Below are 12,349 nucleotides of genomic sequence, written 5' to 3'. Positions count from 1 at the left end.
TTTGGCTGCAGCATGCCGACTGCAACGCCCCAGTGACTGGAGCGGAGATTGGAACCCTTGCCTCCGGGAAGATCTTCATGACCCGAGGCTGGGGTGAGATTCCCCGAGTCTGCCGCGCGGAGGGCGCCCTCATGATCCACTTCAAGTACAACGGCGCCTCCGTGCTGTTCTTCAAGGTCTTCGACAAGGAAGGCCGCCACCTGGAGTGCTGCCCTGAAGGATGTCGCCAGGGCGGCATTGCGGCGAGCGCGGGGCCGGCCACTGGTCTTGGCTGTAGCTCCTCCAGCGACAGCGGCGACTTCTGGTGGTCCAGTGACTCTCCTGAGCTCTTGGAGTCTCTGGAGACGAGCGACGACAGTCACGTGCCCCCGAGCTCCCACCGAGCCTGGAGCAAGGCCGCGGCGTCCAGCCACCGTCGGCGCTGATCTGGATGGAGTTGGCGCTGTCCTCGTGTGGCCCACTATTGATGATGGCGTCGGCGACACCTGGTGCACGTAGATAGAACCCCTAGGAATTCCTTCCCTTTGTTCCCTGCGAGGAATCATGAAGCAGGCCCCGTGGGGTGTGTAAAGCGTCTGTAATGCCTTTTGTCAATATAGGCACCGTTATGAAGATTTGTGTGCGCATATCCTGCCGAGGCTCGGCCTCCCCTTTCCAATCCTGGGGCAGCTTGGTGCTCTACGCTGACAGGTCCCGGTCCCCAGGCAGGCTGCAGCCATCGCTGGTATGCCAGGTCGCGTGCTGTTGTCAAGGCTAGGAGGTGAGCGGCCAGAGGTCCAGTAAGAGATCCTGAGGCGCGATGCTCAGGAGGTCCCTCATAGCGCGCAAGCAGCTGTCTTAGAACGGGAAAGGAAGAAAACGTTGTCGCAGCAGGGCAGCGAAGGGAGTGAGAGAGGGTCTCGTGCCGCAAGCGACTGGTGGATCTAGAGCGAGAACTTATCTTTGGCGTTCTAGGGTCTGCTCCTCGGGTCATGCCAGACTCGCTCGCCGGTCACTGTAGTGTGGCTAGGTCTGGCCCGTGCGGGCCTCCCCCTCCCCTCCATGTCCTTCTCGGTGCTCTGCATCATCAGGCCCCGGCCCTCGAGCGAGCTCAGCCACCGCCGGTATGCCAGGTCGCATGCCGTGGTCAAGGCCAGGGGGTGAGTGCTGGAGAGCCAGTAAGAGCTCCTGAGACACGATGCTCAGGAGCCCCCTTTTAACGCACAAGCGAATCGCATGACGAGAGAGAGAGAGAGAGAGTTCGTGGTACCGCCTGCTATGGCCCTCATGAAATTCCTGCAAGCTAGCACATGGAAGGGCACCGGTCGCCGTGGTGATTGCTGGTTTGCTTTTGGTGCGTGAGTGGGGCCTCTCTACTGCGGAGATCCCCCGAGGCATGTACAACCATGCCCTGACACGTGGCTTGCACAGCAGGGCTAGACGAGGTGTATCTGGGCGCTCGTGAGCCAGCGCGGGACTCATGAGGCCCTACCTCAAGGCGGGTTGCGCCTGGTCTTGTTCTTGTTTGTTGTCCTGGTCCTGCGAAATGGTTAGACAATGCGAAGGGTCCTGAAGAAAGTCGGCCGACGCGCGGCTCCCACGGTGGGTGACTATCAAGCAGGCGATAGTCATAGATAGATTAAGCATGGAAAGCAACCTAGCTCAGGTAAGTGCAGGGAAGATGCATGCCACCGGGTCCGGCCTGAGCGGCTTAGGGATGATGCAGCCCAAGGGGCGCCCCCAACAGGGTAAGCTAAAGACATAAAAGGAAAGATACATGCCACAGGGAAGGACACACACGCCCTAGGAATGATGCTGCCCTGGGGCGCTCCCTGCTGAATGAACCTTGGAAAATGTCACCTAGTCATGTCGATGAAGGAGAGATGGGGTAGCTGAAGGCGTGCGGCGAAGGGCTGCCCCTCATGAGCCACTAGGGCCCTGAGGCTCTGGAGGCCTTGGGGGCCCAGGGGGTTCCTCGAGGACCGTCTTCATCTCCGTCAGCACGGCGTGGTGCCTGGCCTCCTGAGCCACCAGGATGCTCGGCAGGTTGCGATGATAGGCGGCCGCCACGCTCGGCAGACCGAAGGGAATGCGGACGTAACTATGAGGTGGGCCCTTGCAGCGTCCCATGCGCGAAGGCCAGAGAAGCTCCTGAGAGGCAGCCCGATTGAGCCCTGGAACGTCGATGCAGACATGCAGCCCGGCATCCTCGCCTGGATGGGGAGCTGCGCCTGGTGAGCGGCGGCTGACGCGCATGGCCCTCGCGTCTTGCAGTTCCTGAGTGGTCTTGGTGATGAACTCCTGAGCGGTTGGCACTCCTTGCCCTATGTTCTCCTAAGGGAAACGTGCCGCGAGTGTGAGTCCCTTGTGATGCTGGCAAAGTGTGAGGCCCTCCAGAAGAGAGCCCCCGAGCCCTGCCCGAGAGGGGCACTAGGCACGCCCCCTATGCGATGGAGGGAGGTGCCCCAGGCGCGGACGCCGATCCTGATGAGGCGCCACTTGCCTGAAGCCCTGCGTGACGTAGCTGCTTCTTCTTCTTGGGGGTGGCCTCAGGAGGGCACTCGCCCAGACTATCAGGGTCATCGATTGCTGCAGCTTGGAAGGCACGCTTGAGGGAGCACACCGCGTCTCTTTCTTCGCACGGGACTGTGATGATTCCGCTGCTTCCTGGCATCTTGAGGACATTGTAGCCGTGATGGGTCACCGCCATGAACTTGGCCAGGGCTGGATACCCGAGGATGGCATTGTATGGAAGGTGGATGTAGGCGACGTCGAAGTCGATGAGTTCGGTGCGGTAGTTGTTGCGTTCTCCGAAAGTAACGGGGAGGCGAACCTGCCCGATCGGGGTAGTAGAGCCCTCAGTCACTCCTGAGGAAGGCTTGGTAGGCTGAAGCTGATCATATGGCACTTGGAGGTTGTCGAACGTGTCGACGAACAAGACATTGAGCCCTGCGTCGCCGTTGATGAGGGTCTTGGTAACTTGCACGTTGCTGATGACTAGCGAATAGAGCATTGGGAGGACGCCAGTAGTGGCCGCACACTTGAGCTGATCTGCCGAACTGAACGTGATGGGGCACCTGGACTTTCTGAGTGGGCGTGTGGCTTCGAGCTTGGGGATAACTACATTCACTTCACGGGCAAACTGATTGAAGATACGCTACGAGGCTGGGGGTTGAGCTCCGCCCAAGATGTAGGCGACAATGCGTGGCTCCTGGAAGCCCCCAGCCCCCTTGTCTAGATGGTGGTCATCATTCCTTCTAGATGGTGGTGGTAATGGAGGAAGGCCTGCGTTGCCTTGAGGACGAGCCTCACGAGGTTGGTCCCACCAAGCGCCCTGGCGAGGCTGATGCTACCGGCGGTCCTCACGAGGCCGGTCGTGCCACTCCTGGCATGGGCCACGGTCGTCCTAGTGTCCGCCACCACGTCCTCCTCCTTGGTCGTAGCCCCGGTCGCTGTGCTCGGGACGTCGACCGAAGTGTCCTTCTCGAATGGCTCTGAGCTCTTGACAGTCGCTGGTGTTGTGGGTATGCAGGTTATGGAAGGCACCGAACGGTCGGCTGCCCTTCGATGACTCGGGCTGGTCTCTGCCGCGCTTGGTGTCTAGCTCCGCCGCGAGCATGGCTGCTCCCTTGCACTTCACATCCTTGGCCTCCGTCTTTTTCTCCTCTGGGTCTGCAGCAGGGAGCTCGAGGAGGGAGAGGCGCCCCTCCTTAGCTCTTGCACACTTGGTTGCGGTGTTGAACAGCTCCAGGGTCGGTGCACAACTCTTCGTGGATGGCGATCTCCTCCTTCATCTGGACGTCGCGGACACCGTCGGAGAACCCTGAGATGATGGCCTCGACGGTCACCTTGGGAATTTTGATGCGCGCGCTGTTGAAGCGCTAAATGTACTTCTGTAGGGTCTATCCTGGTTGTTGCTTGATGCGGCACAGGTCACCTGCAACCGGGGGGAGGTCGCGAGTGCCTTGGAAGTTGGCGATGAAGCGGTTGCGCATTTCATCCCAGGAGGAAGTTTACCCTGGAGGCAGGTTCAGGAGCCAGGAGCGGGGGACATCCTTGAGAGCCATGGGAAACAAGTTCGCCATGACTTTCTCATCGCCGTTGGCCGCCCCGATGCTTAGCTCGTAGAGCTGCAGGAACTCCGCGGCGTCGGGGGTGCCGACGTAGCGAGGAGGCGAATCTGGGTTGAACTTGCCCGGCCAAGCGACGCTACGCAGCTCGGGGTGAAGGCGCGGCAGCCGACCGTGGTCTCCGGGGCCCGCCTCGAAGGTGGAGCTTGGCCTTGGCGCCCGCGCGCCGCTACGGCTAGCGGTGCGGGGCCTTGCTGCAGCAAATGATCCTGGCACGGCGGAGCGAGGAGTGGCGGAGCGTTCGCCTGTGGTCGAGGGACTTCTTGACAGCTTCTTTCTTCACGCGCGGGCGCCAGACGTGGTGGGTCGCGCCGCGGAGCCGCATGCCTTGGCGCTAGGGCGCCGTCTTGGGGCAGAGGTGGTGGAGGTGCTCCATGAGCGGCGTCACCCGTGGCTGGCGGAGGGTGAGGCAGAGAATAGGACGGCGCTAGGGAGCTCCCTGCGGCGCGGACAAGCTCGGCAGTACGGTTAAGCCAGTCCTCGTAGAGGTCGTCGACCGGGCGGTAGCGCAGGAGCTCGTGCGCCATGAGGAGCGCGGCCCGTGGTCCGTGGGAACGCGATGAGCGTGAGACGACGAACCAGCGGGAGTCAGTGATGGAGTGGCGCTGCGGCCATCCTGTCACACCGAGGGGTGCATCGAGGATGCTTGCTGCTCGTTCCCCGCCAGGCCAGTGGCGGCGTTGGCGCCAGGCGACGGAGAGCGACGCGGTGGCCCGCCAACAGGGGCCATCTGAGCAACACGGGTGGTGAGGGCAGCTTGGCGCTCGGCACGGGCGCGACGCGCGTCCGCCATGGAGATGATGAAGCGACGCGACACGGAGCAACCGAAAGGAAGCTTCAGCACACCCCTACCTGGTGCGCCAAATGTCGGATCACGGGTTCCCGCAAAACCCTAAAGGTTCGGACACTAGGGTGCGCGCGAAGATCTCCCCCCCCTATCGATCCGCGTCCTAACTTAGCCTAGATCTCACGAACTAACTCGACGAACTCGCAACACAAAGGACACAAGATTTATACTAGTTCAGGCCACCGTTGTGGTGTAATACCCTACTCCAGTGTGGTGGTGGTGGATTGCCTCTTGGGTTGAGGATGAACAGTACAAGGGGAAGAACAACCTCCTCAGGTTGAGGTGTTCTTGTGCTTGGTGCACTTGTGTGGCTGAGGATGATCTTCCATCCTCTCCCCGCCTATGGTGGTGGCTAGTCCTATTTATAGAGGCCCTGGTCCTCTCACCAAATATTGAGCAGGAAGGGAGCCAACAACGGTCAATTTGAAAGGGGACAACTAGTACAAGCTATCCTGGCAAAAGGTGGTCTTCGCCTGCCAAAGGTTCTGGCGGTGACGCCGCCCTGGGCTCCACGGTGACCTCCGTCTTGCCATCCTTCTGGTCTTGGTCTCATTGCACCAATATGGAAACCTTTGCTTGATGCCTCGGTACTCCGCGCCTACGCTTGCCCCTTAGCACTAAAGAGGAAACAAGGGCACTCCGCGCACTAGCGCCCGCCTAGCCTCGATCGTCATGGCTCACGTCACGAGAACCTCACGAGGTTTGCCCGACCTTGAACTCTCCGCCCCTCACGAGCTGGCCTAATGAGGCTGCACCTGAGGAGGTCTTTTGTCGCTCGCCTCATAAGGCTTGGCCCATCACGAGGGTCTTGATTCCTTGTTGATGAAGATGGGCCTTATAGGCCCGCCAGTAAAGCCACACCGTGGGCTGCAGGCAGGCAAGTCTGGGGACCCCCGTTCCCAAAACGCCGACAAATAAGTATCCACGTTTACCCTCGCAACTAAATTCAAATCCATTTTGTATTCTTATACGAATCTTTATAAATCATTCTATGTGTTTTTATATATCTTCAAAAGCACGACAAAGATGTATTCCACCGTCATATATGAATATGATTTACAAATGCCAATACTCGAATTCAGAAGCTAGAATCCGGTTTAAGGTGAATTTGAATATTTGAAACCACTTTATTTCCAACTCAAGTGTCACACGTTGCATAATGTGTAGTCCCATTTAGATATGTACAAAAGAGATGTCTCAAGATTCAAAATACCGAGTCAATCAATAAATAATGTACAAAACTAACAGACATATAAACACTTATAGAGTATATGGATCAATAATATCAACTAACATACATAAGCCATGCCACTGTACTTTTATTTTCTAGAAGAGCATCATTTTTTAGCGAAGCTAGTACATCATCTCGGCCTTTTCAGATGCGTGCCATTTAAGGACCATCTATACTACTATTATTGTTAAATGCACATTAAACCTGATTGGCACAACAATCAAAATGTCTCAGAGTCTTATCAACTAATACAAACTTGTGCTGAAAAAATTACAAACAAAAAAACAATTATTCCATGAACTCTAAAACAAATGGTTTGACCGATTACATGAACAAATCACACAAAGGTTATTCAGCGATGGAAATAACATTTCACCTATGATTTACCAAATGGGAATTTAATTTCCTTTTTTCCTTTAGGACCTTAACAATACAGTCAGTCTCAACTTGCTTCGTTTTGAAATCCACCAAATATTTAATGGTTGTCTTGAGTATTGCTTGTGATTGTGTTGTTTGCTTCCTCAACATGTCAGCTTCCTCTCTAAGTGCAGAAGCAAAATCTCTTTCTACAAATAGTTTAGCCTCTAGAGCATCATCAGTTGGCAATTCATGATGCACGATTGGGCTGGTGCCACAGCTGTGGGATGATACAACGTCCACAGGGACCTTGCTCTTTGATCTTGGGCTAACCTGTTTTGCCATTAAATTATGATTGGATTACAAAAAGTTGAAGTTAGAAAACATATCAACTAGGAGTTACAACATCAAACCAGTTAAACAAACAAGGAATTAAAGATTTTCAATTGGATGCTGAAAAGTAGTTATTAAGATCATTGTAAACGGTTGCAGCAGCAAAGCAGTTAAACATACAAGTTTTGCAAAAGGTACGTGTTGTGGCATTGGATTTCGCTTGGATCATGAAAAGTTGAGTAGCCAGTAACGTGATTAGAGCAACCGGTTGCAGCAGCAGAGTGGTTAAACAAACAAGTTTTACAAAAGGAACCTGTGGTGGCACTGCAGTTTCTCTTGGATCCTGAAAATTTGAGTAGCCAGTAACTTGATTAGAGCAACAAGTTACAGCAGCAAACCCATTACACAAATATATTTTTAAGAATGTACCTGTTGTGCAATTGGACTTCCAATTGGATCCTGAAAGCTTGATGTTGGTAAGATTATTACAGCAACAAGTCACACCAGCAAACCAGGTAAACAAGGAAGTTTCTGAAAACATGCCTGTTGTGCCAACGGAGTTTCAGTTGGATCCTGCAAACTTGAATGTGAGCAATCATAAATAAAATGTTGCAAGAGCCATAAGAAACTAACATCAAACTAGTAAAACTAACCAATTTTGGCAATGTATTTAGTTACACATGAACTAGTAAAACAAACAAGTTCTTGGCAATGTATTAAAGTGACAAGTCGATACCGTTTACCAGCAACACAGACATTTGTAAATTTCTTTGATGTAAGAAAAATGAGTCGAACACACACACACATACACACACACACACACACGCACACACACACACACACATATATATATAGGAAAAAGCAAAGATATAAAGTTTCGCTAGCGTGGCTGCAATCACAAGCGCTCGTTCGTGTGGGGATCTGGTCCCTCCTCTTACTTCATTTGCTTTTTCACTTTATATTCCATTTGATGCTTATTTCCTCTTTTAGAGAAAGGTGGACCATGCTACCTGCAAGACAACAACACCAGGCTGCCAAGTGCACAGTCCAGCAGGCATGGACCACTCGCCTTCGCCCCAAACGGTTCCACGAAGGTCTTGGAGAACCGTTGACTAAAGGTTCGAACCTTTCCTACTTGTTTTTCTAGTGCCTTTCTTTTTGTTTTCTGATACAGACATTACAGGCCTTGTTAGCACCACATGGTCATTTTGACGCAGGTGCTATGGGCTCTGAATCAGCCCGTTTCTTTCATATTCTACCATCATGCCATGCAAAAAAGCAGAAGTTGAGAATATGTTTTTTGATCAGAAATAAGAGAGAGAGCGCTGCTCGGGCCGTTATTTGGGTACACGGACATCAGCACTCGGAAAAAAATGTGATGAAAAATGAAAAGGAATATGTAAAAGGGACGCAGACGAAGCTTATCCCACATGGTCACTTTTGCTGTGCCGAGAGCTACGTAGGGCAACTAGAAGTAGATGTGCATCCCGTTATTCATTCAAGCGTGCGTGGTGCATGGCGTTTGGGCAACCAGAAACACGACGAGTAAAACCGAACAAATACGTTCGTCAGCGTTCCCTGGTCTGACCCGTCATACGACTGTCAGTGTGAGCGAACACCCGTTGAAATTTTCAGCCTCTAGCCTGTGTAGTGATGCCCGAATGTTTGTTCCTTTTTTTCCAGCATCGTTGTATTAACTAACTGCAAGGGTTAATTGGGCTATACGCTTCAGAGATTAATGCAGCTGAAGGTGTGGCATGAGTTTTGGAGTGATGGGCGCATGCGGTTTTTGGGGTGATGCCCGTTTTGAGTCAACATGCACTAAGGCCAACTTCACCGCACGACCTCAAACAGACGTCTGGTTTGGCTAAATTTTTTCCCTTTGGGGCGGCAATGGGTTCGCCCATGTCCGCGTCTGTCCGATGGGTCGTGGGTGCGCCCAGCGCGCGGTCGCACCCCAAAACTTGTCCGTGTCGGACGTGTTTAAAAAAACATAAAAACTTAAATAAAATGACTTAAAAAGTAAATAAACGCGGTTTAAAAATCTTAAAATTTAAGTTAGGGTCCATGGCCACAAAACGGCCCAGTTTTACGTCCAACTTGGCATAATTAAATATAAAAAAGAAAATAAAAAATGGCTGCCGCCAGCGCGCTCCTACCCGTGCCCGTCGATGCTGTCTCCGTCGCCGTCTTCCGTGGTCGCCGGCGTCGTTGTCGTCGCTGACGAGGTCGACGTAGGCCGGCGGCGTCCAGAGGTGGGCCGGTGGTGCGTGGTAGACGCGGGCGGGCTGGACGGCGGGAGGTGCCTGCACCACCTCCTCCCTTGGCGACGCCTCCCGCTCCGGTGACCGCGGCAGAGTGGCGCACCAGTTCACGCCCACGACGGCGGCCATCTCCGGAGCAGTGCAGGACCGGCCCCACCCGCGGCGATCGGCTCCTCCTCCATCGTCTCCTCCGCGGCCACCATCTCCAGCTCGGGGATGGCTACCTCGCCGGCGGCGGAGCGGGCCATCATCTCCTCCAGGCCCTCCCACTGGCGCTCATCGCACGTCTACATGGAGTCTTCCATGACACGCGCCATGAGACGGGCCTCCTCCTCCTCTGTCATGCAAGGAGGTGGTGGTGGAGACGGCAAAGGCGACGGCGACGGCGTGGGCGTGAGGCCGCGCACCCGCCTATGCCCGCGCTCTTGGGGAGCAGGCGCTGCGCGCTCCCGACGTGGCCGCCGCGGCCTAGACGCCGTGCCGGCGAAGAAGGAGGCACGCCACACGTCGTGCTCATTCTTGAGCCAGGTGTCCCGGAGAGCGGAGTCCGGGGCGTACCTGTCGTCATAGTACAAGTCATTGGGGAGGAGGCGGCGGTGGCGCTCGATCTCTTCACGGTCCGCACGACCGCTCGCCAGGACGGGAGGGATCGGCACACGGTCGGCGGATAAGTGCCAGTTGTTGGGGAGGTGGACATCGCTCCAGGGGAGAGACGTTTTCATCTCCCAATAACGGCGGCACACCGACGCGCGGATGTAATGCCAGTCACGCTCGCCGGCGGACGTGGGGCGATGGAAAACGCGGGCGGCGCGGGGGCCCGGCGTGGTGGTGATGTCGGCTCCTCCTTCATGGAGCCGGCGCGGCGCCCTGACGAGGAGCCGGCCTCGCGGTCGTGCTTCCCATTGCGGTTCCAGAAGCCCATGGCTTCGAGGTGGCCGGCCGGTGAGCTTGAGGACGGGGGAGGCTAGGGTTTTTGCGCTGTCGGGTTTTGAGGAGGCCGTGGGATGGAGTGGGGCAGTGTGGACGACGACAGGTCCACTGGTTACCCATTTAAGAAGGACGGCGACCTTCCATTGGGCCGATGACAGGTGGGCCCGGCCGCCCGTGCGCATTGATGTTGGCGGGTGGGAGGTAGGTGGCCGCCCCGCCACGCGGTCAGCCGCGGACGAGCGGCGCGTCCATTCGGTATCCACGGCGGCCCAAACCCGGTGCAAATTTGCGCTCGAACCGGGTCGGCGCGGACACAAAACAGACCAGATGGGTCCAGGCCGTCGCGCGTCAAGCCGCCTTGTTTGTCCGTTTTACCTAAAACGGGCGGGGTCGGATAAAATGAGGTCGCATGATGGAGTTGGCCTAAGGCCGAATAGATAAGGCCCTGTGTGTGCGGCTGCATTCACATGGTGTTACAAGTCAAAAGGCGCCCAATGCTGCTCGCATCTATGATGGTTGGGTTTCCCGCCGCAGGTGCCTGCCTGCGCGCATCAGACCGGATTTTCGATTGACGCCCATGCTGTTTCTCGCAAAAGACATAAATTTAACCTTAGGACGAAACTATTTCATAAACTAAACTATGTTTAAAAGTATTTCACTCAGCTGAGCCTTAATGTGCAGCGCCTAACAGTAAGGCGCTGCATTCTACTGTGCAGCGCCTAACACACAGGCGTCACACTGTGCAGCGCCTAGTTGTAACGAGTTGCACAGTAGAGTATAGCGCCTTACTATCGAGAGCTGCACAAAAGGGTCAGCTGTGTAAAATATTTTTAAAAATAGTTTAGTTTGTGAAATACTTTCGCTTTGAGGTCAAATTTGTCAATCTTACCACTGTTTCGAGGGTAGCAGCCAGTCATACCTGACGGAGGCGGTAGCTCCAGCAATCGTGGCGGAAGTTTCCACTGGAGATATAGGAGTGGACCAGCACCTCATGCTCCACCACGTCCACGCCCGCAACGATGGCCGTGCTGGCAAAGATTTGCTCATCCGCGGGCCGGCGCTCCTCGAGGAGGTCCAGGTCTATAGACCTCATCTGCCTGCGCCCGATGAAACGCGGCCTCGGTTGTGAGGACAGCACGCACCGGCCTCCTTGGCTCCAGCTCGTCCTCCATCTAGGCGTAGTCGGGGTCGGTATGCTGGTTGGCCTGCCAGCCCGCAACAATGAATGGCATTTCATTCTCGCTCCGTGGAACGGTTGTCCCAGTGGGCTTTGGAGCGTGAGGAGGACATGTAGGGCGTGCTACTAAGAGATTAAATGGCCGGAGAAGGATGTCTGTAGCCAGTGGCGGAGCGTGAACCAAAAATGAGGGGGGCCAACAGGTTCAGATTTATGAAAAAATAGCAAGTAAAAGCAAGAAAGTGCAAGTTCAGTCCACTGAATGATTCAGTAAAGATTCAGCAAAAATGAAAAGCATGGTTGTTTCTCTGTTTCTGCCCATTGCTACCTAAATTGGAATTTGTAAACAAATTTTTATCAGCTAAAAATAGTGATTCCACATTTGTTCTTTTACTTGAAGTAATCTACTTACCCTAACCATCTAAAATAAAAGAAATAAAGGTGGTCTGCAATTTACATGTCAAGATAGAATTGCAGAAACTTAAAGCCACATACCATAAATGTCGAGTTGTAGCTCCCAGCTTGCAACTTGCCCTAACTTGCTACTGCTTGATTTGAGAAAGGATCTAGAAGAAAAGAGCAAGCATACAAAGTAGATTTAGGGACTGGATTGGGAGGGGACTCGAGCAGTTGCTCAGGGGGTCAGGGAGTAGGGGACTAGTGGAGAATGGAGATGGGGAGGAGCTGAGCAGGAAGAACACGTGGCCACTCAGGGAATTGGGGTAGGAGAAGTTGAGAGGAGGAGGAAGACCTGGAAGTAGCAGCAGTCACCATGGGGGGCGACCAGAGGAACGGGGATGGGGCGGCGAACCACTGCTCCTCCCTCGTCACGGGCTAACCATTGTCCTAGTCCACCGTGGGCCATGAAAATGGGCCGTGTATCCTATAAATATATTTTTTGCGCTGATGGAAGGGGTGGCCAGAGCCCGAAATTGTCCCCATGATGCTCCGCCAGTGACTGCAGCTATGGCGCGGGATGAGGTTTGAACACGGGCCGCGACGGTGTGGTTGATGGAGGCCCGTTGGCGGGGAGACGAGGTGCCGTTTGAATGTGGAGAAGTCACCTGCAACGGGAGCATCGTCCGTACCACCCAGCGGACG

At 54.7% G+C, this 12,349-nt stretch overlaps 1 protein-coding gene across 9 annotated transcripts; it reads right to left on the bottom strand.

Annotated features, from left to right (window-relative positions):
• Positions 1–6,379: 6,379 nt before the first annotated feature.
• On the bottom strand, positions 6,380–12,109 carry LOC125551320. Of its 9 annotated transcripts, XM_048714508.1 has the most exons (7): positions 12,000–12,092; positions 11,744–11,814; positions 10,991–11,404; positions 7,421–7,450; positions 7,307–7,336; positions 7,191–7,220; positions 6,380–6,877 (listed from the first exon to the last, which is right to left on the bottom strand). In XM_048714508.1, exons 3-7 carry the CDS (start codon positions 11,306–11,308, stop codon positions 6,560–6,562), a joined length of 726 nt encoding a protein of 241 aa, XP_048570465.1. In that variant the 5' UTR covers positions 11,309–11,404; positions 11,744–11,814; positions 12,000–12,092; the 3' UTR covers positions 6,380–6,559. The 9 variants fall into 9 exon arrangements, 4 of the variants coding, with proteins under 4 accessions (XP_048570465.1, XP_048570466.1, XP_048570464.1 ...); XM_048714509.1 differs by having other exon boundaries at positions 7,058–7,220; positions 11,744–12,109; XM_048714507.1 differs by having other exon boundaries at positions 11,744–12,109.
• Between the last annotated feature and the right edge of the window lie 240 nt (positions 12,110–12,349).

This window comes from Triticum urartu, chromosome 4 (genome assembly GCF_003073215.2).
Source record: "Triticum urartu cultivar G1812 chromosome 4, Tu2.1, whole genome shotgun sequence".
Lineage (NCBI taxonomy): Eukaryota > Viridiplantae > Streptophyta > Magnoliopsida > Poales > Poaceae > Triticum > Triticum urartu.
Note: the sequence above shows the minus strand (reverse complement) of the source record. Positions and strands in the feature narration are given on the sequence as shown.